We start from the raw sequence: 21,561 nt of genomic DNA on the forward strand, positions 1-21,561 counted from the left end.
ACAATTCGTTTATACAATTTTATTTTAACGCGGCCTTCAGACACGTGCTTTGATCATACGTTGCCGCAATTATGTTGGAAACGGTCCAGAATGCTGTTCCCCATCCGCTGCACCCGAACTTCAGCCAATACAGCCAGACCATGGCCCAAAGGTAAACACGGCGAGTGTGCTTGTGCTATAATCAGAGCTGATTTTAGCAGAGGCGCCGGCGAGAAGGAAGCTCAAGACTGCTGGAAGCTGATGACCCGCGCCGAGCGTCTGCTCCTGTTCCTTCTCATCATCAGCTTGCTCGTCGTCGTGACCTTATCTGTCTTCATCATCGCCTTCTTCCTAGCCGGTGAGTCTTGACACGCCTCTTACCCAAAACTGACCCTCACTCGTGCAGAAAAACCCTGCGACACTCCCATCTGCATCCAGGCGTCCTCCAAACTGCTGGAAGCCGTGGACTTTGAAGCTGACCCGTGCGTCGACTTCCACGAGTTCCTCTGCGGACGGTACATTCCCACTTGCAAAAACTACAAAGACGAAGGCGCACTCAGAAAAGCAGAACTCGTTAGTGATCCTGCCAGTGATGGCGACACACCAATTCTGGCCATGGTGAAGAAGTTCTACCAAGCTTGTACCAACATCAGTGCCATCGAAGACGACAACGAAGCCAGTCTTTTTTCGTTGATTTCGGACCTGGGAGGTTGGCCTCTTCTGATGGGGAAGGAATGGAACGAGACCGGTTTCAACTGGCAACGTTTCATGACTCAAGTGCGACCTCTGGGCATCAAATCCGATTGGTTGATCAGTCTGGACTACTTCGACGAAGACGACACAAATCTCTTACTGGTGAGAAAAGATTCAATCCGTAAAGTCTCATTGATTGATAAGTTTTCAGATTAGACCGCCACGCTTGACATCTATTCCTTACAGACTCAAAAGAGACTATTACTTGGAGGTCATAATTTATCTCGCGGACAAGATGGGAACCTCCTCCTTTTCCCAACCACAACTAACACAAATGATCGACTTCGAAGAACGAGTACACCAGGTGAGCAACTGTGATTGGTGACAAATCGATATTTTTTAGAATTGTAGATAATTGACAATTCGCAACATTTCTTGTTGCAAAAAGGGGACTACACCAAGTGGACTGTTGAAACACTGATGAACGAGATTTGGCCGGAAAATTTGTTGCGAAAAATTCTGAACGGTCTAGCTCTTGGTCACGCCATCTTCGACAATTCTACGACTGTTGTGGTAGCCTCTGAAAATTATTTATACGAATTGCACAAACTGCTAATGGGAACTTCCAAAAGGTACAAATCGATAAAGAAAGAAGTGTCGTTAACAAGTCCGTTGTAGAACTCAAGCTAACTACTTCATGTGGAAGATTGTCGAAACCTTCCTACCATTCTCTTCGGACGAGATTCGGGAGATTTATGGCAAGTACTCTGAAATATCTGACAGAGAAGATCATTGTCAGGAGGAAACAAACAGAAGGTGAAGGTGATTAGATGTTGTTACACGTGATTATGTCATTCTGGATCTAGGTTTCACAGTGCCATAGAAGCAGAATATGTGGCGAAATACAAAAACAATGACGTGGTCGTGTTGCTAGAATCCATAACAAATCTAGTTTTTAAGAGTTATAATGAGACTGACGATGTTGAAACAAATCTTGTTATAGAAGGTCCTGAAGGGGACCATTCTGGTGTTACAAACGTAAGCGTCGTACAAGTCTTTGTGTACTAGTACTACTAGTGCAGTTGGTAATTTCAGATTCAATACTCATCTGATAAGATAATCCGGATGATCAGTGATGTCCAGTTCCACGTGGAAAACGAATTCTACAAATGTCTTCACAAGAGGACTGGCGACTGCTCAAGAGAAAATTACTACGACGAGTCTCAAGACTTCGAACCTCATTTCGACGCCTCCGAGAACACCTTTTGTAAGTGAGATCTATTGGGTTCGTTGTAAATTACAAATAACTTGTAGATTTGCCGTACAATCTTATATACAGCGACTCTTTCACGTGGGACCAACCCAACTACATCAACTTTGCAAGAATAGGGAGAACGATCGCCGACAAGATAATAGAAGCGCAAGAAGATTTCAATTCCACAAGCAAAACAGGAGTGGAGTTGGCTTACGATGCCTATCTTTCTTGGATCCAGAACAAAGGAATGGACAAGAGCCTTCCGGCTTTGAACTACAGCGTAAATCAACTCTTCTGGATCCATTCGAGTTCGCTGCAGTGCTCATCCGAAGACGACTCGTCCGGTTTTGACGAAGTCACAGACTCGCAGTACTTCAAAGAAGACTTCAACTGTCAGTGAGCCAAGTGAAAAAGTTGTAATTCAAGTGCATTTAATAAAAAAAACTTTGTTATGGTTCTCAAATGTTATTCCGGTTGCGTTACAAACTCTTGCATCATCGCCGCTTTAATTGCTTCACCGACATAATTCACACGGGTGTAAAACGCAGTGCTAATATCCCACAATTAGACCGGAGACGTGAAACTGAAATTTGAGATGGAGATAAGATCGCTTCCTTCAGAGATTTTTCCGCGACGATTAAGTCTGCGGCGATGGCACCACGCTTAACTATTGCAATTCCATTTTAATGGACCCATTAGTTGAGTAATTGCGCTTATAAAAAGTCACACTTGCTCTTAATACGGCCAATAAAAAATTGGGTATGTGGGTCATATTTGCAAAAAGCGGACGACCAGATGAATGCGTTTGTGTTCTCGTCATTGATGAAAATTTATCACTTAAATTAAATTCGTCCAGACCAAAATATGTATTCTAGTAGCAGGTTGTAAAAATTTTATTGGAATGAAGGCTACCTCGAGTACGGCAGTTGAAGTACATGCAAAATATTTGTACTTATTGGTTCTAAAAATAGGAGCGGTGTGGGTGGTACTAATTGATAATTTGCAAGTTTAGATCAATCTCTCACAATATTCAGTACATGTCGGAAATTTATTTGGGTCACTAGTGAACCAATCTCGACCAATCTCAGTCATTTTAGACAATAAACTGGATCTGGAACGATATCGATAGGTCCGACGATGTTAAAAAGTGTTTGTGTAATTTTTGGGATGACAGGTGCTGCAGCAATTTAAATAATTCGAGTAAATTGGTGAAGCCATAACTAAATTAAATGTCTTCGTTGTATCTGACCTATACACTTTACAAATAGTTGGATTAATACAATTATTTTTTCTGCCTACGCACATGTGCATCTAAAACACCAAAAAGTATCAGACTCAATAAGTGACACCTCGTCGATGCGACACCACATCAAAACTTATTGAAGATGGTTAACGGTTGCTGGAAACAGAAGGGCACTTTGATAAAATGCCTCGTCTTCTTGGTGACAGTGCTCATTATGATCCTAGTGGCAATCGCTATCGTTCTAGTGAATCGGAAAGAAGGTGAGTTCTTGATTGTGTGATTAGGAACTAACCAGTCGACCAACCAGATAACAACATTTGCAAATCGGAATCGTGCATCAGGCACTCGGCAGAAGTAATTCGATACGTGGACAAATCAGTGAGTCCTTGTGACGACTTCTACGCTTTCACTTGCGGACGCTACCTCAAACTGCGAAAGGAATCACCATTCGGGCCACTGACAGATGAACTCAACTTCATGATCGGAGAGATGGTCAAAGAGGGCGACTCCAGACCGTTCATAATGCAAAAATCGTTTTATCTCTCGTGCTCCAATCTGGGCGGAATCGAGATGGACGACGACGAAACAATCTTGGACCAGTTCTTCGGCTTGGGGGACTGGCCGGTGATGCGCGGGGCGAGCTGGGAAGGGATATACTTCGACTGGGTTGAAGTTGCAAAGAAAAGTAGAAGACTCGGAATGAAATTCGACTGGTTCCTAGATTTCACCATCTACGAAGACGTCAATGACACAGGACTGAACATCCTGAAAGTGAGTTGAAGTACCACCATTTTGGGGAAATACTTTTTGGTTTGACAGATCGACATTCCACCGGACTTGACACCGTTCAGATCATTCGAAGTGCACCTTCGCCAAAAACTCTTCACCAAAGTGGCTCTGATCTTAGGCGCCCCAGAAAGACTCGCCCATTACGAAACCGGAAGAACCATAGATTTCGAAAACGAACTGAGAAAGGTGAGTTGCGGTTGCATCGCAGACCAAGATGTGTCAATTGGTTTTAGCTTGCCGACGAGCACCGAAGCAAGAAGACACACTGGTACTCTTTGTCTTTGCCGAAAGTGACAATCAACGAAGTCCAAGAGCTTTGGCCCAATATCGCTTGGTTGGAACTGATCAACAACATAACTGGGACCAGAATGATCGGTTCTGACCACATCATCTTCGACGAAGTGATTGACTACGTGAAGGACTTGAACAAGTTTATCTATGGTACTCCGAAAAGGTAGTGTTGTGGAGACAGCCTGGACTCGGTGGTTAGATTGTGTTTTCAGGATCGTGGCGGACTATATGATGTGGAAGATAATCGAAGAAACGTGGCAGTACTTGTCCCAACCGGTGCGAGAGGTGTTCGAGCGGTACTACGAAGAAGCGGAAAGGCGGGAGCCGCAACTGGACCGAAGGAAATTTTGCATCAGCGAGAGCAGAAAACAGTGAGTCGGCGCAATTAACCGCGATTAACCTCTACCAGTGCGGACCTGCAGGTTTCCGTTGGTGGCGGAGTCGGAGTTCATCCGTCGCCACGTGTCCGACCAGAAGAGGCAACTGGTGACCGAGATGCTCTTCATAATTCGGAGCAAGTTCGTCAAACTGGTGAACGAATCTGCGTGGATGCCGAGGCCGCAAAGGCAAAAGGCGCTGTCCAAACTGAAGAAGTTGCAGTTCCTGGTTGGTGGTCCTCGAGAGGTCTTCGATAAGTTCGGATTCGCCGAGGATCTGGGCTTGTACGGGGTGAGAGTTGCGCTAATTGTGATAAAATGAGAATGATTCGAAGGTGTGACTGCAGTTCGTGTTCAAATCGACGAACGTAATCGACATGCTGACGGAGAGGAGGCTAAGATTTTACGACCACTATTACGGCTCGGCTAATAAGCTAGTCACAAACAAAACTACGGCATTTTACGAGAAGGTCGTTAATATAAGTAGATTTAGTGTAATAAATGACAATACTCTAGGTAAGTTGGACGGGGTTGCTCTGGTGGGGTACTAAAATCGGTCCCTTTAGTAATACCGGCAGAACTACTAAAAGATACAATTTATAATCCAAGTTTGCCTAATTACATCAACTACGCCACACTAGGCCGGATCTTGTCCCAAGAAATATTCCACTACGTCTTCAAAAACCACAACGAAACTGTCACGAATAACGAGAACCACAACAACTACAACAGCTTGAGCGTCTCCGATGTTTTTGACCAAGCGGTCAAGTGCTTGATTAGGGAATCGTCGTATTTCCACAACTCGGAGGTAAATAACACATTGCGTGAAACTGTTAATACGTAAGAATTGATAGTTTAAGCGGCCCAAGAAGATGGGAGAAATGTTGGCACACTTCATCGCACCAGATGTCGCTTACGAAGCCTACAAAGAGTGGTCACTAATTTACCCGCAAGAATCTAAATTGCCAGCGTTGGAGTTTACTCCCGGCCAATTATTCTGGATTCACACCAGTAAATTGTCTTGTAACTACAAAATTTATTCGAAACACGACAGGGACTATTCTCGCTTTAAAGTTATCGGTCCGCTGAGGAATAACCGCAATTTCGGGAACGACTACAACTGCACAGCGGGTTTCAAGATGAGTCCCAAGAAAATATGTCGGATTTTGTAGGCACTTCTGTCAAATGCTTTTATATTGTGATAATAAAGAAGATGATAATTTTGTGATAATGGTTGTATTTGTTGGAACGTGAAGCGACTCGCATTCGACTGCCTCGAGAGCCATAAAGATGCAAACTTACGACACTCTTTCTCTCAAGCAACCCTCAGGAAATTTATACAAGATAAAAAATTAATGCCATCGGAGTTTAACCAATGTCAAATGTAGAGTCATAACTTTGGCGTCTTTAAGATTAGAAACATGAAATTTTAGATTGTGAGTCGGTATTATTATTACGCCACCCCCAGCGGCATCAGCTACCCCCACATCAAAACCATACGTTATAAATAACGACTATGGAAAAGACATTCTTTTTAGTACAAAGTGATCAAAAAGTAAACAAATTAGAGCAGGCGTTGCAATTATTGGTCATGTCGTAGCGGAATCCTATGCAATCCAATGCATGGGCGTAGACAATTTGTGATCTCAAACGCTACTTTATAATAAATCATACCGCATGAATTTTAGACGTTGGAATTATGACTATCTGATAATGGGGAAAATTTATAAAATAAACAAGAGCAACATTTTACATTCGTTTCGATTTCGGCAAAGTTTACGGACGTTTCCTGTAATTCTAAGCAACAATTATCCCAGAATAAGTGGTAAAATGAATTTTTTCATTGTAAATAAAGCATTAATATGTAACAGATTTTTCGAGAGGTAGGCAACCAATAAAACGACTGTGTATAGCAAGTATACATATGTGTACGATTAAGCTAAGACGTTTAGATAAAACAAAAGATGATCTATTGTCTTGATTTATTTGCTTATTGACCATTCTGTACATCAGCCTCAAAAAATTTAAATTAAACTAAATTTTTAATGGCAGATTATGACATTGAGATATTTAATTTTGAAATTTTAAAATTTGAATACTTTTATCGATTAGAAGAATCAATTTGGGTTGATTGGGGCAATGAGAACAAATTAATAAAGTGTTGAAAGTCTAAATGGGTCAGAGTAATCACTTCCTTCAAAAATTTTAATCCAATCAGATTGTTGCTAAATTTGAATTCCGCCAATAACAAACAAATGACAAGGGAATTAACGCACAAAATTGTAATTATGGAATATTACACTACTGCTTCAATATTAGCTATCAAGTATCATTAGCAGAAATTTAAATTTAACCCTAACCTGGTTTAACTACATTTTTGAAAAAAAAAAGATGAAAAGTTGATTATAATAATCTTTATTTTATTAATAAATCTACTTCTCTCATGGTTTTTAAATTTTGATCTGGAAATATTCTATCATAATGGCTCTCGTGAACATCAAACTGTCGATAATTTCCAACAGTTCAGTCAATTTTAACCAATGACAGCGTCATGAATGCACTAGTGCAATTATGGAATATTATACTTATGCTTGAATATTATCTATCACGTATTTGTCATTAGCTGAAATTTAACCTTGACCTGACCTGATGAAGATGAAACTTTTTTTTTTGTATTCATACAGTCGCGGACAGAAAAAAGTAGGACAATGTTTTTTCGCTAATGTAAGTTTGCTTGCCCTTTCTATGGTTACTATGAAAATATTTATTTATTTATTACAGTAACCCCGGTTTACTCAACTCAATTTTGGCTAAATTTCTTAATAAGACTTGTCCTACTTTTTTCTGTCCGCGACTGTACGTTAATTTTCACATCTATGAAAGATAATACACTTTGTATTATAAATTCCTGTTAAGAGACGTAGATTTGAAGTGCCTGAAATGCTCATGGGATATTGTCTATTGCAATGGGGTGTTAGGTATGTATTATAAAAAATACAAAAGTTCTATAATTTAAATTACAATATTTATTAGTCGAGCAACTAGGAACAAGCATAACACATTTGCCAATTGGGGAAACTGAAAAAATTAATTCTATTAGAGAATCCTGCACACTAATTGAAAGTTCCGGTCGAAATTTCTGTCAATTAGTCGCTTTGGTGGTCGTGAAAAACACAGACATGAATTTCGAGTAAGTGTAAAACATTTGTTACGTCTTTAATCCATTAACTCAACCTGCAGAACCGCAGAAGACGAACGCAGAGTACACGGCTGCTGCCAAAAAAATCGATTATCGATTTGTTTAGCAATTTCGCTAACATGTGTCACACTATTCGCCGTCTTCATTGTCGTCCTCTTTGTGAGCTTCCTCGGAAGTAAGTGTTTCTCCTAGAATAAAACCCGCCATGTCTTGTCAAGTTGCAGATATAACTACAGAAAAATCCGAAGAATGTGCAACCGCCCCTTGTACAAAATTTTCTGCGGAAATCACCGAATTCATTGATGACTCAGAAGAGCCGTGCCACAACTTCTACCAGTTCGTTTGTGGCAAGTTCAAGAATATCGCTGTAGAGAAACAAATAAACAACCCTTTGACCGCTGAACAGGAGCGCATAAGAAATATTTTGAACAGTTTTATAACAGAACCGCACTCATCGGAGGACCCACACGTGGTACATTTGCAAAAATCGTATTTTCAGTCTTGTTTGAACGTGGAGAAAAACGACACCGGTCTGGACGAAAGCTTCTTCAGTGAGATGGACGCATTCGGCGGATGGCCGTTTCTCTCGAGACGCGAATGGGTCGAAGAGGAATTCGATTGGGTGCGAGTTATGAATCAAGCTCGACACACAGGATTGCCTTTCGAGTGGTTCTTAAAAGTGGATTTGTATGACGACAGCCAATATAAGCTTCAGGCAACGAAACTCATTCCGACTTTACAATTTCAATAATGTGGCCTTGCAGATTTCCAATCCCACAAATTGTGGTTGCAACGAGAACGACGAAATACAGAGGAATATATTAGAAAATTTGACGAAACCCACCATAGAAACTGTCACGGATTTGAAGAATCTCAGACAATTCGAACAGAGTCTGTGTCGGCTTTGTGAAGAAACAAGAAACGAAGATTTCGTGTGGAGAAGCGCAATCGATCTACACAACGTAACATGGTTTGACGTGTCGGCTTATTTCGTAATAACATCCATTACTGGACGGTCAAATTTAGGAAGATACAATTCGAAAGTGGCCTACAAAGACGAATACATTTTCAAACTGGACAGTTTGCTAAAACGCACCCCAAACAGGTGAGACCACTAGTTAATCAGAAATGAAATAAAATTAAATTGCAGGGTCCAAGCAAACTACATCTTGTGGAGGATGATAGAATACTTTGCACCCTATTTGTCAAAACCCTTCAGAGACAACTACGCAAGTTACGTCAAAGAATTAACCGGAGAGGACGTCACTAGATTTCAGTTTTGCTTAGAAGACACCAAATCTAAGTCAGTAATGTCACGGTTGCAAAACACACTGCTGCAAAGTGTGATTTTAGATTCAAGTTTGTCTCTGAAATTGTGTATTTGCAAGATCAAATCAACTCTTCGAGGCAAGAAGACGGTCGGAAACTGGTCAGCTCCATCAAAGAAGAATTGATAAGTCATATTGAGAATGTGCGCTGGAAGAATGATCTTTACAAAGAAGACCACTTGGATTTGTACGAAAATTTGGAAGAAATAATCGGTGGTCCGGATGAAATGTTTGATGATGGCTTCATCAGCAAATATTTGTATGTGGGACAGGTACTGCTTACACCTTGGAAGGGAGTTTGTTGTAGATCTTCATTTTGCAGCTCAATTTTTCTTCGGACAATATCATTCGAATGGTCATGGATTGGTCCAACAGTACTTTCAATTCTAAAATGGAGATGATCGGAAGACCCTCTATAGTCAATCTTCAATCTGCATATGTGGCCAATACCAAACTTGCTATACTTCTAGACCAGAACGAGTACCAGATAAGTAATAATTTTCAATCAAATCCGAACCAATGCTACGAGATTTTGTTTGCAGTACTACCAGCAGCAGTCTTCCATGGTCTCCTCTACAACAGCGACCTTCCCAAATATTACAATTACGGCGGTTTAGGTAGTATCATTGGTCTGGATTTAGTGCGAAATCTACACCTTTCAATAAAAAGCTCTCGCGAACTCTACGAAGGCTTCGAGGAGAACAAAAAGTGCATGATCGAGAGTCTGGAACAAGACAACGTAAATTGTGTCTGAACAACGACTCTTGAATTTTTAAATGTGGTTTTCAGGTCAAGCTCAATTCGTCTAGCGTCTTTCGTAAGATCTACGACGACTTGATAGGCCAAGATCTGGCGTACCGAGCGTACCAAAAGTCTCTGGTAGAGACTCAACAAGACGTACTTCTCGTCAACTTGCCGTACTCTCCGAATCAACTGTTTTGGATCAAGTCTAGTATGACTTGGTGCTATTATGCTCTGGGCAGGAGCGGAAATTCTCTAGATCTGCAAAAAATCGCGCAGTATAAAATCAACGAGGCGGCCAAAAACTCTCCGTTCTTCGCCAGCGATTTCGACTGTTCGCCAAAAGCCCCAATGAATCCGAAAAATAAATGCCAATTTTTTTAATTGAAGTGTTTATTGGAGTTCTTCCTCATTACAATTTCTAGGTGACCTTCGTTTTAATTGTGAATATTAAAATACTGTACTTACTGTTGAATAAAAATTTTTCATGACATTGTGTTTATGGTGTTCCCATCCCACAAGCACTAAAAATAGAAAAAAACGTTTAGATAGATCAAAAGTGCAAATTAGAAATTTCCCAAAATTAGAGTGACCCAATTTTATTTATGGAACTTACATAAGACTAGGTTTATGTAAAAGCCCTTCAACTGAGTATTAAATTACATTATTCGCTTTCGCAGGAAAATTGGAGCAGTCGATGTGCAACAATGAATTCAGAGTAAGTGATGTTGTTTTCAATTTTTTTTCTATTTTCAATAATTCTAGACGAAAACAGCAGACACAAAAAGCTGGGTGCCACAAAAGCAAAACTGTAACGTTCTTGATTTTCTTGTTAGTAGTTATAGGAGTAACGTCCTGTTGCTTGTACTATAAGCTGACGATTGACAGTTTGGAGGGTAAGAAAAAAATGAATTCAACAAGCTCTAGCCAAGTTTAATTTTAGTGCAATGTGTCCGATGCGAGAACTTGGAATGTTACAAGTCTGTGGTCGAGGTTAACAGCTACGTGGATGCGTTGGTGGATCCGTGCGAAGACTTCCAGGAATTTGTTTGTGGTGGCTTCTTTAAAACCGCATACAAAAGGCAAATATCAGCGACAATTTTGCAAGAACAAAAACATCTAGAAAATGAACTGGAAGCGACGATAGTGGAACCGGCTTCATCCGAAGATAGGCAACCTGTCAAGTTGCAAAAAACATTCTTCCAAGCATGTTTAGATTTAGATGCAATGGACGCCGACAGAGACAACGGCATCTTCGCGTTGATCCAGGAAATCGGTGGGTGGCCACTCTTGATGGAAAACGAATGGCAAGAGGACGAATTCGATTGGATAAGTGTCATGTTTAAATGTAGACAGTTGGGACTGCCATTCGGCTGGTTTGTAGAACTGGGACTTCACACAGAAGAGACAAACTATCTAAAGGTAAATCGAGATTTGTAAAAATTGTTTTTAACAGCAAAATTTCAGATCTCGTATCCAACTACTACAAACTACTTAAAAAACAACACCGTGACTCTATTAAGGATATTAGGAAGATTTAAAGAAGTGAACGAATTGTATCGTTTTGAGGAGAGGCTAGCTAAGGTGACTAAATCGACTAAACCTCCACAAGTTTTAAATCCTTTTCAGGTTGTCAACGAGAGCCAGTCCGAAATATCAATGACGACTGTTGAAGAAATGCAAAGAGATCATCCGCAAATAAATTGGTTAGATTTTCTCAACAACATAACTGGAGCAAGTTATGAAGTGACTGCAGAGACTGAAGTGGCCTCCTGTGTTGACAATTACATGCCACAACTCCACAACTTGTTGACAAAAACTTCAAAAAGGTGAGAAACTGGCACTTTCGAATTGATCACCGATCGAGTACCTACAAATTGCAGAGTAAAAGCTAACTACATCGTCTGGAAAATCGTGCAACAATTTGCTCCATACATGTCAGAGCGCATTAGAAACGGGACAAGAGAAGAGTCGCAAAATGTGCCCAGATTGGAGTTTTGCATACAGAAAGCAAGGGAAATGTTCGTCCGGGGTACTGTTCTAACAATACATTAATGCACTGGTTCCAGGTTTCCGTATGTTTCGGAGAGTGAATACATCAGAACGCACTTAAATTATGACACAAAAGTATCCGTCGAAGAAATGATAAGTTTTGTGCAAGAAGAATTCTTGAAGCGTCTGGAAGTACTTGCGTGGTGGAACACCACCGCGGGTCAAATTTATTCCGACAAATTTAGAGAAACCACAATTGATGTTGGTGCTTCGGAAGACGTTCTCGATCAAGACTTCCTCGACAACAATTTCTTGCACTTGGGAAATTTGAGTTTCGATTCGGAAAATCCAAATATTATTGAAATCATGACCGAGAGGTCTAAGTTCTACTACGATTCTATTTTTCGCAGCATCAATGAAACATCCGTGGACCCAGCACAGATGCTCCTGCAACCCACGAGTACCACAATTCTCTTCGATGATTCATCGAACAAAATGAGTAAGTTTCAAGTAATCGTCTTGCTGTTGTTACTGAGTTCATCTGTTGACTTAGCCTTGCCCCTTCCACTCATGCACGGATTCTACTACGACCGCGACCGCCCCAAGTACCTCAACTTTGGCAGTTTGGGCACTCTGATAGCACAAGAATTCATCGAAACGATCCAACTCTTGACGGAAAATGACAGCAACGTGACGAACATAGCTTTCGAAAGCAGCAACAAATGTTTCGAAGACGACTACTCCAATGTTTTCTCGAAAAAAGAGGTGGTACCCAACGTTCACTTTATCTCGTTTGCAACGACACTGTTTTCAGTTTTCTCTAACGACCTCTGCATCAATCGAAGATATCATTTCTGACATAGTTGGACGCGACATCGCTTACGCTGCTTACCAAAACTGGGCAAAAGCCAACGAAGGAGATGTAGACCTGCCGTACGTACCCTACTCTCCAAACCAGTTGTTCTGGATTAAGTCGAGTCTGATTAATTGTCACAAGAAGCTGATGCACGTTGAAGAAGAGACGGATTACGAGCTGATGCTCGCGAAATACAAGAACATCTTCGCGGTGAAGCATTCGCCTCATTTCGCTCAAGACTTCGGCTGTCCCGCGGGATCGGCGATGAACCCAGAAGAAAAATGTTAAGTATTTAATAAATGAAATACGTTAATTACTGCTGACCTTAAGTAATAAAACCCAATTGGAGTTAGCATGTGCGCTATTGCGGTGTCGTTTTCTTTAAATTACCTACACCCAACGTTCCGCCTTATCACTCCTAATGAGGCGTAATAGCTCAATATGCAGCGAGTTTAATTTGGAAATGACCACAAAAGTGTGATGATGGAATGCTGGGAGAAGAGAACGGTCCCGGAGAAAAAAAGTTTAGTGACGTTAATCGCAGTGTTGGCATCTTTAACCGCGCTAATTACCCTAATTTTGCTAGTCAGTGGTAAGTGAAATTAAACTAATAATACACAAGCCAGGATTAACGAGATAATTCCAGAACCGCAGTACTGCCACAATTACTCATGCATCAAATCCTCCGAACAGATCTACCACTTGATCGACCTCAACGAACCACCCTGTCACAATTTTTACAATTTCGCTTGCGGCAACACCTCCAATCGCTCTCGACAATCAATCGTGGACGATGCCAAAACGGCGAGCTTCAATAAACTCAAACAGATCATTTCAGAAGCTGTCAGCGTCGACGACACAAAAACCTTGAGGTTGCAGAAACAGTTTTACCGATCCTGCAGGGACTTGGCGGCGATCGAGGCCGACAACGACACGACCTTCTGGGGGTTGATCACCCAGCTAGGCGGATGGCCGGTGGTGAGCGGCAACAACTGGAACGAGAGCTCTTTCGATTTCGGCGAATTGATGGTGAACCTGAGAGAAGTGGGACTCCAGCACGATTGGTTCTTGGACATCTTCGTCTACTCGAATCTGGGCGAAAGCACCATACTTGAGGTCAGTTTTTACGCCTGTCTCTAATGAATTTTAATGAATATTTTAAGATCAACGTTCCCGATAACGCCAACAAAATCGAAGAGGAGGTCAAGGAAGAGTACGTCGCTCTGATGGTCGAGACGGCGGTGGCGTTCGGGGCCCACGAGGACGTCGCAAAAGCACAAATGCCGGAGGTCATGTATTTCGAGAACAAATTAGCCAATGTGAGTGTTTACTCCGCCACAAGCAGCAACTAAATTAATGTTGCAGCTGATAGACGCCGTCCACAATGAAAACGAAGTGCTGTACGGGGACAGGCCGCTCCAGTTGTTGACCATCGCGGAAGTTCAGCTCGTCTGGCAAAATATCAATTGGCTCGAGCTGCTCAACCAAATCACCAAAAAGAAACTGTCCGAGGGGCAACAAGTCGCGTTCTACGTCAAGAACTACATGCGGAGGTTCGACAAGCTCCTCAAGGAGACCACCAAGAGGTAACCGCAACTGCCGTTGTAATTCTTCCCGTCATCTGGTTCAATTGGCAGGACGCAAGTCAATTACGTGATCTGGAAATTAGTCGAGGCCTACTCTCCATTCTTGTCCGAAAGAGTTAGGGATTTGTCGGTCAATTATCTGGCATCAACTAATCAGACCGATTTGTGGTACAAGGACAGAGACGCCTTCTGCTTCGAAGAATCCAAATCTTCGTAAGATTACATGGGCGGTAATTTCACTGACACTCAATGCTTTCGCAAGTTTCCAGTACAGCTTAGAGGCCGCTTACCTCAGGCGGTACGTTCCCGAAGCGACACGCAAGCACGTCGAGGAATTAATCGAAAGAATAATGGACCAAGTGGAGGAGCATCTGCACAAAGCGGACTGGTTGGACAGCACAACTAGAACGGCGGCGATCAGTAAACTCCAGAACACGAGCTACATCATCGGAGGACCCGAAGAAATGTACTACGCAGAGCAGTTCGACAAAGACTTCGGTGCTGGAAACGTAATCAGAGTCGTAGAAAAAAAAAGGGGTTGGATTCTCTCATGGGCTGTGACCTTGGAAATATATGCGCGAAGGCGGAGTGATCAACCAGTGAAAATCTGTAAATGAAAACTGAAAACGAAAACGAATGACGATGTTTTCCGGTCGGTTTGTAGCACCTATTTGATACCGAGATTCGTCGTTTGCGCAGATATGACTCATAGCCCATGAGAAAATCCAAACCACTGTTGCAACCCACTAACTACTCTTATTTAGATGAAATTCAATTCTACCAACATAATCCACATTTTAAACGACGTTTTTCACAACGAGTTTGACAGACTCTACAACACAAACAAAGAAGAAACCAACTACCTCAAATACACATTCTACGAACAAGTACTTTCGCAAGAAACCAAATTCGTCCAACACTTTAACCTCATTTGTAACACGTTCACTCCCGTAGAGTCACTCCACTGAAAAACTACTTTTAGGGGTACCTGCCGGGGTTCTGCACGACTTCTTTTACGAAGAGAATCGACCCAACTACTTGAATTATGGTACTATCGGTAGTCTAATCGCACAAGACTTGATATACAGCGTGTACAGCGAAATTTTCCGAAATTCGACTTGGCACAAGGCCTTCGACTGTATGGGCAATTGCACCGACGACTTAAATTTCAAGGTGGTACCACTGGTACTGATCGAGCGGTGATTGTAGAGTTGCATTTCAGGTGGACTGTACGACTGACAACTTGTTCGAAAACCTCGTCAACTACATCGGAGTCAACTTGTCCTACGAGGCTTACAAGAAGTGGTTGAAATCGAACGGCCCTGAAAGGAAACTCCCCGGGTTGGACTTCACCAACGACCAATTGTTTTGGCTAGCTTACAGTTCATTGATGTGTCATTTGCCCGTCCTAGAACTAAATTACAATCGTTCCGATCACATGATCGATTCATACAAAATCACCGGACCGTTTCGCAATTCGCCCTATTTCAGTAGAGACTTCAAATGCGTACCAGGTTCGAGCATGAATCCACGGAATAAGTGCCAGATGCTCTAGCAACAGCATAAATATCTTAAAAACAAATTCTTGTGCGCATTCCTTTAAAATAAACATAAATAAGTCTGTTATGGTGTTTCATGTTGAGTGAAATAATTTCGACCAGTTCGATCGGATGTAAAAACGTCTCGGATTAGTCGAAAGACGCCTGCCTCCCCCTGCTAATCTACAGTTAATTAACCTCGATTAAATTAAACTTAATTAAAATGTGGCAACGATCATATTTACTATTACGTAACTATTAATTTCTGGAATTGGTTCGATGAGTCAGTGCTGCGTATGAACAGTTACTTATAAGACGTGGTCAAGTACTGCGCGAAAATCACAACCGTCTGGCATTACCATATTTATTAACAGTGACAGTGGCAGTGAAAAATGAAGGAGTACAAGCAGAATTGCTGCGCGAAGCGAAGCATCCTGGAAAAAATTTTGATCGTGGTTTTGGTGCTGTTGGTCTGTCTCCTCATCACCCTCTTCTCCGTTTTCATAATGTACGTACGAGACGGCAAGCAAGACAAGGCGTTCCTGTTCAAGACCGTCACTCCTTCGGCCAGTCAAAAAACCGAAACGGTCTGTTCGACTCGTCACTGTGTCAAAGCGGCGGCCCAAATCATGGACATCATCGATCCCACACTAGACCCTTGCGAGGACTTCTACGAGTTCGTCTGCGGTACGTTCCTGAAGAGATCGAAGGAACTGAACGAAATCACGCCGCTCAGTAAATTGGAAGCGATCACTTTGAACCAACTCGACTCTTTGATCACTGAGCCCACCACAGAGCCTGTACCCAAAGCGTGGGAATTGCAGAGAAGGTACTACAAGAGCTGCATGGACACCAAGGGCATAGACGAAGATGCTAATCGATTGTTCTTGAACTTGATCAACAAGCTGGGGGATTGGCCGGTTTTGCATGGGCGGTTCTGGGACGAGAGGAAATTTCACTGGCTGAGCTCCATAGTCAACTGTAGAAAGTTGGGGTTCGGGTTCGAGCACTTCATGAGGGTGGCAACAGTCAATCTTTACAATAGTACAGGATCGCTGCTTCTATCGGTGAGTCAAAGAATCTAGATCTTTCCAGATTGAAATGTTCTTGTAGATAAGTCCTCCAGTTATGGTGAGCTTGGCCCCTCAGTTTAGACAACCTTATGTTGATCTGATGACGAACATATCCATTGTGTTGGGAGCTCCGTCCTACTTGGCCAGCAACGAGTTTACGCGAGTGTTCCATTTCGAAGAGGGTTTAAAAGCAGTAAGTGTCTGACTAGGAGTAGGCCATGGTAATTATTGCCTACATTTATAGTTAGTACAAGATGAAGACGAGTACGGACAAGAAGCAGTTGTGAGCGTTGCGGAGCTTGCCAAACAATTCCCTTCGATACCTTGGATCGAGTTTTTGGATAACATCACGGTAACATCAATTCCTTTTACGGAGAACTCTCTGGTGCACTTCCGGGCGGGCCGGTACTTGAGAAATCTGCAGAAACTCCTGTCGGACACGTCAAAAACGTCCGTAAATACTAGTGTTGGGTAACGCAATTTATAGCCGCAATCGATTTTAGAACTCAAGCCAATTATGTGGTTTGGAAAATTGTGGAAAATTTCCGCAATTACTTGAACGAAAGTGTGCGCACTCTTTACGACTCGTTCTTGCTCAACGTCAATCCCGATCTGGTGTTTACGACCAACAGATACAAATACTGCTTGAACAACGCCAAATCCTAGTGAGTTGGAGTGTCACAAAAATCTCTCTTGTCATTCTTCTCAATAAGTTTTCCTTCAGTGGCGGAACTGGCCTACGTGAAGAAGTACCTGCCGCCGCCGCGCAGACAAGACATCAAACACATGATCAACAAGATCAAGCAGCAGCTCATGAACAAGATCAAAACGAACGACTGGCTCGACACGACATCCAAAAACTTGATCATCAACAAGCTGTACGAAATCGACGAATACGTTGGCTCTTCCGACACCGCTTACAACCAGGATTTCGACGAAGTAGTCGAAATGGAGGGGGTAAATTGGTCCATCACCAAATTCCTCTAATGCACTTAATTTTAGCTCGACCTGGAATCCGACAACATCGTCGAGATGGTTACAAAACTCCGCGTCAGACGCGCAGACAACAGCTTCAGGGTCGTTAACAGAAAATCCGAGGAGGTGACGCAAGAAGTGCTAGAAAAATCACCGGTTCTGCATGTCAACGGTTTTTACGCAGAAGCTTTCAAAGTGTTAGGTTTGTCGTTTGTCAAGAGTGGGACGAATCACTTGACGCAAAATTTCAGTTCTGCCGGCGCCTTTTTTGCAAGGTGTCATCTATAATTTTCAACGGCCCCAGTACATGAATTATGGGGCGCTGGGTAGTGTCGTCGGTCACGAACTCACCCATGGGTTCATGTTCGACCCAGATCAAACCGACGGCGACATCGTGTGGTCGCAGGAGACCGCGCAGAAATTCCAGGAGAAAATCCAGTGTGTTCTGGATGATTATGACAACTACACGGAACATCTGAGCGAGTTTACGGTAATGATAATAATGCTAATAATGATACAAAGTTGAATCGAGGTGTTAAGAAACAGGATCATTAGCAGAAACGAGCAAAAGAGATTCTTTTGTGTCATTAGAAAGCGTGTTAGCTATAAAGTCTTTTAAGTACTTTGTCAGAGAGTGTTTGGTTCTTGTTGATTTCTCTTGAAGCAAGTTCTAGTTTGTAAATTTGTTGCAGAAAGATGCAAATATGGCTTTGCAAGAGAATATCGCTGATTTGGTGGGTCCCGATGTGGCTTACCTCGCCTACCAAGAATGGGTTCGGGACCACGGTCAAGAACCAAATCTCCCAGGCTTGAACTACACTTCAAACCAAATATTTTGGATAATGTCTGGGGCCTTCAAGTGCCACCAACCCAAGCTAAGATTCAGCCTCCGGTTCGACCAGCACCACGGAGTACCATCCTTCGCTGTAGGCTTCAGCAAGAAGAACTCGGCAGCCTTCGCCTCCGACTTCAACTGCCCCCTAGGATCTGAGATGAACCCGGAGAAAAAATGTCAGATCTTGTGATTTACACGACGACACGAAAGTATTGTTCTTGTGCGTTCACACATTTAACTTTCCTCATTATTCAACGGGAAACGACGGTACCAGAAGCACATTAATTATAAACGATATTAAAGCAAGAACCTATCGCACACGTACAAAGACCATTTAGATTAACCTTCTTTGCCATGTAGCCTTAACCTTGTCATGTCATTATCCAATTGAATACATTGTTTTTTATTAAATCTAGGTTGGTACTGTGGCGCAATTCCGCGAATCGCAATTACAAAGTTGTTGCTTTGCATTTCGGACCCGACGAAAAAACGCCTTAACGACTTTAATTGGTGCGTGGCTCTCTCGGAACGGAATTGTGATGATCCGGCTTCATTAAAATTGCTTTATAATTGTTCGGACGCGGTGCAACATGCGAGATGGACCGGTCGTCGCTGAGGACGCTCGTAAAATTCCCGAAACGTCTCGGTAAATCCAACTTGGCATGATTCACGTCGGCAGTGGCTTTTAAAAGTCCGGTAATTGAAATAGCATTCCGCAGATGTGTCTTACCACTTGCGGACTTGTCGCATCTTTAAATGGAATCGGTTAATTAGAGGTGTAACCTGCTCGCAGAGGTCGCCGTTACTCCGAACACATCATTCTTTATGATACCCGGAGTGTCGGATCGGACACCATTAAGCAATTCGAAACAGTTACGAAAAACCGTACCACACCGACCAGCAACAATCCCGGGAATAAATCGCTAATTAGCATCGACGGACTTTTAATTTTATTAATTATCGAAGCTTAAAAGCGTAATTAGACGTGTCTCCGAGGAAGCGATAAATTAACGTCGCCTTTTCGTCGGTTTTTTCTTTCCGTTTCTCGTAGAAAAATTTGTTTCAACGTCACTTAATTGAAACTTGATGAATTTATAGAGGGGCATCGAGTGTTCAAAACAACTTTTTTCCATCGATTCGGTCATTTTTTGTGGCTTTTGTTTCAACAAAAGATAATGGTTTCTTCTTGGATGTCTGAAAGCTGTTATTATAGATTCTTATTCTAGACCATTAAATAGGGGTCATTGCTGGCGGCGTTAACCCACTATGATCATGACATTCTAAAAATAATTACAGGAACTGGAATACGGTCGTATTTGGAACGTAGACAAAGATTTGTACTCTGCTGCCGAAGATCTACTAGACAGGACTGAGCTTTGTTGTGATTACGTAAAACAACTTTTAACTTTTAATGGACGCGATAAAATGGTTGTCTTAAAAGGAAACAAAAGCCACACAAACATTGATCTTATCAAAAACACGCTTCACAGAAGTTATCGGTTTTTTATCGTTAGTTATTTTAGTGGCAGCTAAACCTTCTCAGTTGGCTACTTTGAAAAAAACAACTTGAACTTAAAACGGATTTTTTTTATGAGAAGAAGAAGACTTCAGTTTCCATCTACGAATGTCCAACTCGGACTCCCACATGATGTCGATTGGATTTAAATCTGGGCAACAGAATTAGAGTTGTTTATGTTTATAAATAAAACCGAACAAAAGCCATTTATAACAGAAAATTAATTTAACGTTTCAGCGGTTTGTCATTTAGCTACATGTAACATATTGCGTTTGTAAAATTTTTCAAAGCATTCTTAACGATATTTTTATTTAGACACTCAATATTCTCCAACGGCAAGTAGAAAAAATGTCGTTTCCTAATTATTATCATTAACGAAATATTGTTGAGTAAATAAATATCAAGTTGTAATAGTTTAAATTAAATTAAGAGCATCCGAATAATATTTGACCATGAATAAAATTAGCCAATCGAATCTATCTAAAAAGGCAGATAAATTGAAAACAAATATGTTGGTTTCTTGTTATTACTCTTCAAAAATTGCTGCAAAAATCAAGAATATTTTGAAGAAAAAAAGAAGACCAAGGAAGTATGTAGCAGCAAGACGTGCTCTAAAAAAGAGAATCCAGATCCACCTAGATTTATCAAAACGCCAAGAAAATGCAGGCACATAATCCTAAAATAGGATTATGGAATTTTGAAAAAAAAGTAGGTTATAGTTATTTATTATTTCTACAAGATGATAAAATTGTATTTTATCTTCGAGAGCTCGAGAAGATAATTTTATCACCGTGTATAATATTCCATTTTTCTTTATAGGTAGCATTTGTATTTTATTATTAAAACATTGTTTTTAAATCATTACTAATCGTGCCAGGTTTTAAAATATCGTTACTATGAGCATTGTTAAGGGAATAAAAAAAAATACTTTATCTACCCTTGCGGTTAAAATGCTACTTGACCTTTTGATCTGAATAGATAAAACCACACTTTAACATCTGCTATGGGAAAAAAATAATGAAAGGCTTCCTTTTGCTTTTGGCAATGAAATACCTTCCTAAATATTTATTTACAATTAGTACAGTGAGATTAAGTTTGAAAGGGTTTTCCTAAAGGCGATGTATGTGAAAGAAGATCGGTTTTCCTCAGTGAAGAACTGAGGAAAAGACCTTGGACATTGAAATTAATGTTTTAATGAGTAACAACATAAAGAAATTAAAAGATATTAGAGAAGTACTTCTAAAACAGTCTAAAACATCACAACAGGGAATATCTTTTGTATCTGGACCTAAAAA

At 41.4% G+C, this 21,561-nt stretch overlaps 7 protein-coding genes across 14 annotated transcripts in view; 6 read left to right on the forward strand and 1 right to left on the reverse strand.

Annotated features, from left to right (window-relative positions):
• Nucleotides 1–21,561, reverse strand: part of LOC138124951 (protein prickle-like) — a 201,150-nt gene that overhangs the window by 28,300 nt on the left and 151,289 nt on the right. The window lies entirely within an intron of this gene.
• LOC138124958 (endothelin-converting enzyme 1-like) lies at nt 20–2,384 on the forward strand. 3 transcript variants are annotated; one of them, XM_069040161.1, is made up of 9 exons: nt 20–151; nt 198–337; nt 386–834; nt 884–1,036; nt 1,084–1,304; nt 1,351–1,488; nt 1,539–1,710; nt 1,768–1,939; nt 1,987–2,384. In XM_069040161.1, exons 1-9 carry the CDS (start codon nt 72–74, stop codon nt 2,325–2,327), a joined length of 1,866 nt encoding a protein of 621 aa, XP_068896262.1. In that variant the 5' UTR covers nt 20–71; the 3' UTR covers nt 2,328–2,384. The 3 variants fall into 3 exon arrangements, with proteins under 3 accessions (XP_068896262.1, XP_068896263.1, XP_068896261.1); XM_069040162.1 differs by having other exon boundaries at nt 33–151; nt 201–337; XM_069040160.1 differs by having other exon boundaries at nt 76–337.
• LOC138124954 (neprilysin-2-like) lies at nt 3,049–5,858 on the forward strand. Its single transcript, XM_069040153.1, has 9 exons — nt 3,049–3,430; nt 3,478–3,941; nt 3,990–4,145; nt 4,193–4,413; nt 4,463–4,621; nt 4,673–4,919; nt 4,975–5,143; nt 5,194–5,435; nt 5,482–5,858. Exons 1-9 carry the CDS (start codon nt 3,313–3,315, stop codon nt 5,797–5,799), a joined length of 2,094 nt encoding a protein of 697 aa, XP_068896254.1. The 5' UTR covers nt 3,049–3,312; the 3' UTR covers nt 5,800–5,858.
• On the forward strand, nt 7,671–10,386 carry LOC138124955 (neprilysin-2-like). The gene is made up of 9 exons (XM_069040154.1): nt 7,671–7,817; nt 7,868–8,001; nt 8,045–8,541; nt 8,591–8,931; nt 8,977–9,129; nt 9,180–9,426; nt 9,477–9,645; nt 9,697–9,893; nt 9,944–10,386. Exons 1-9 carry the CDS (start codon nt 7,807–7,809, stop codon nt 10,277–10,279), a joined length of 2,085 nt encoding a protein of 694 aa, XP_068896255.1. The 5' UTR covers nt 7,671–7,806; the 3' UTR covers nt 10,280–10,386.
• On the forward strand, nt 10,411–13,096 carry LOC138124957 (endothelin-converting enzyme 1-like). 2 transcript variants are annotated; one of them, XM_069040159.1, is made up of 9 exons: nt 10,411–10,613; nt 10,661–10,782; nt 10,839–11,317; nt 11,363–11,479; nt 11,525–11,724; nt 11,779–11,916; nt 11,965–12,386; nt 12,441–12,652; nt 12,702–13,096. In XM_069040159.1, exons 1-9 carry the CDS (start codon nt 10,603–10,605, stop codon nt 13,029–13,031), a joined length of 2,031 nt encoding a protein of 676 aa, XP_068896260.1. In that variant the 5' UTR covers nt 10,411–10,602; the 3' UTR covers nt 13,032–13,096. The 2 variants fall into 2 exon arrangements, with proteins under 2 accessions (XP_068896260.1, XP_068896259.1); XM_069040158.1 differs by having other exon boundaries at nt 10,413–10,613; nt 10,661–10,791.
• LOC138124956 (neprilysin-2-like) lies at nt 13,148–15,953 on the forward strand. 2 transcript variants are annotated; one of them, XM_069040156.1, is made up of 10 exons: nt 13,194–13,335; nt 13,390–13,529; nt 13,582–13,859; nt 13,907–14,062; nt 14,109–14,329; nt 14,381–14,542; nt 14,592–14,838; nt 15,094–15,262; nt 15,312–15,502; nt 15,552–15,953. In XM_069040156.1, exons 2-10 carry the CDS (start codon nt 13,415–13,417, stop codon nt 15,882–15,884), a joined length of 1,872 nt encoding a protein of 623 aa, XP_068896257.1. In that variant the 5' UTR covers nt 13,194–13,335; nt 13,390–13,414; the 3' UTR covers nt 15,885–15,953. The 2 variants fall into 2 exon arrangements, with proteins under 2 accessions (XP_068896256.1, XP_068896257.1); XM_069040155.1 differs by having other exon boundaries at nt 13,148–13,335; nt 13,390–13,859.
• LOC138124952 (neprilysin-2-like) lies at nt 16,137–19,161 on the forward strand. Its single transcript, XM_069040152.1, has 8 exons — nt 16,137–16,934; nt 16,981–17,133; nt 17,185–17,390; nt 17,444–17,605; nt 17,654–17,897; nt 17,943–18,117; nt 18,167–18,405; nt 18,608–19,161. The coding sequence occupies exons 1-8, from the start codon at nt 16,260–16,262 to the stop codon at nt 18,938–18,940; spliced, it is 2,187 nt and encodes a 728-aa protein (XP_068896253.1). The 5' UTR covers nt 16,137–16,259; the 3' UTR covers nt 18,941–19,161.

Source organism: Tenebrio molitor, chromosome 2, assembly GCF_963966145.1.
Source record: "Tenebrio molitor chromosome 2, icTenMoli1.1, whole genome shotgun sequence".
Classification (NCBI taxonomy): domain Eukaryota; kingdom Metazoa; phylum Arthropoda; class Insecta; order Coleoptera; family Tenebrionidae; genus Tenebrio; species Tenebrio molitor.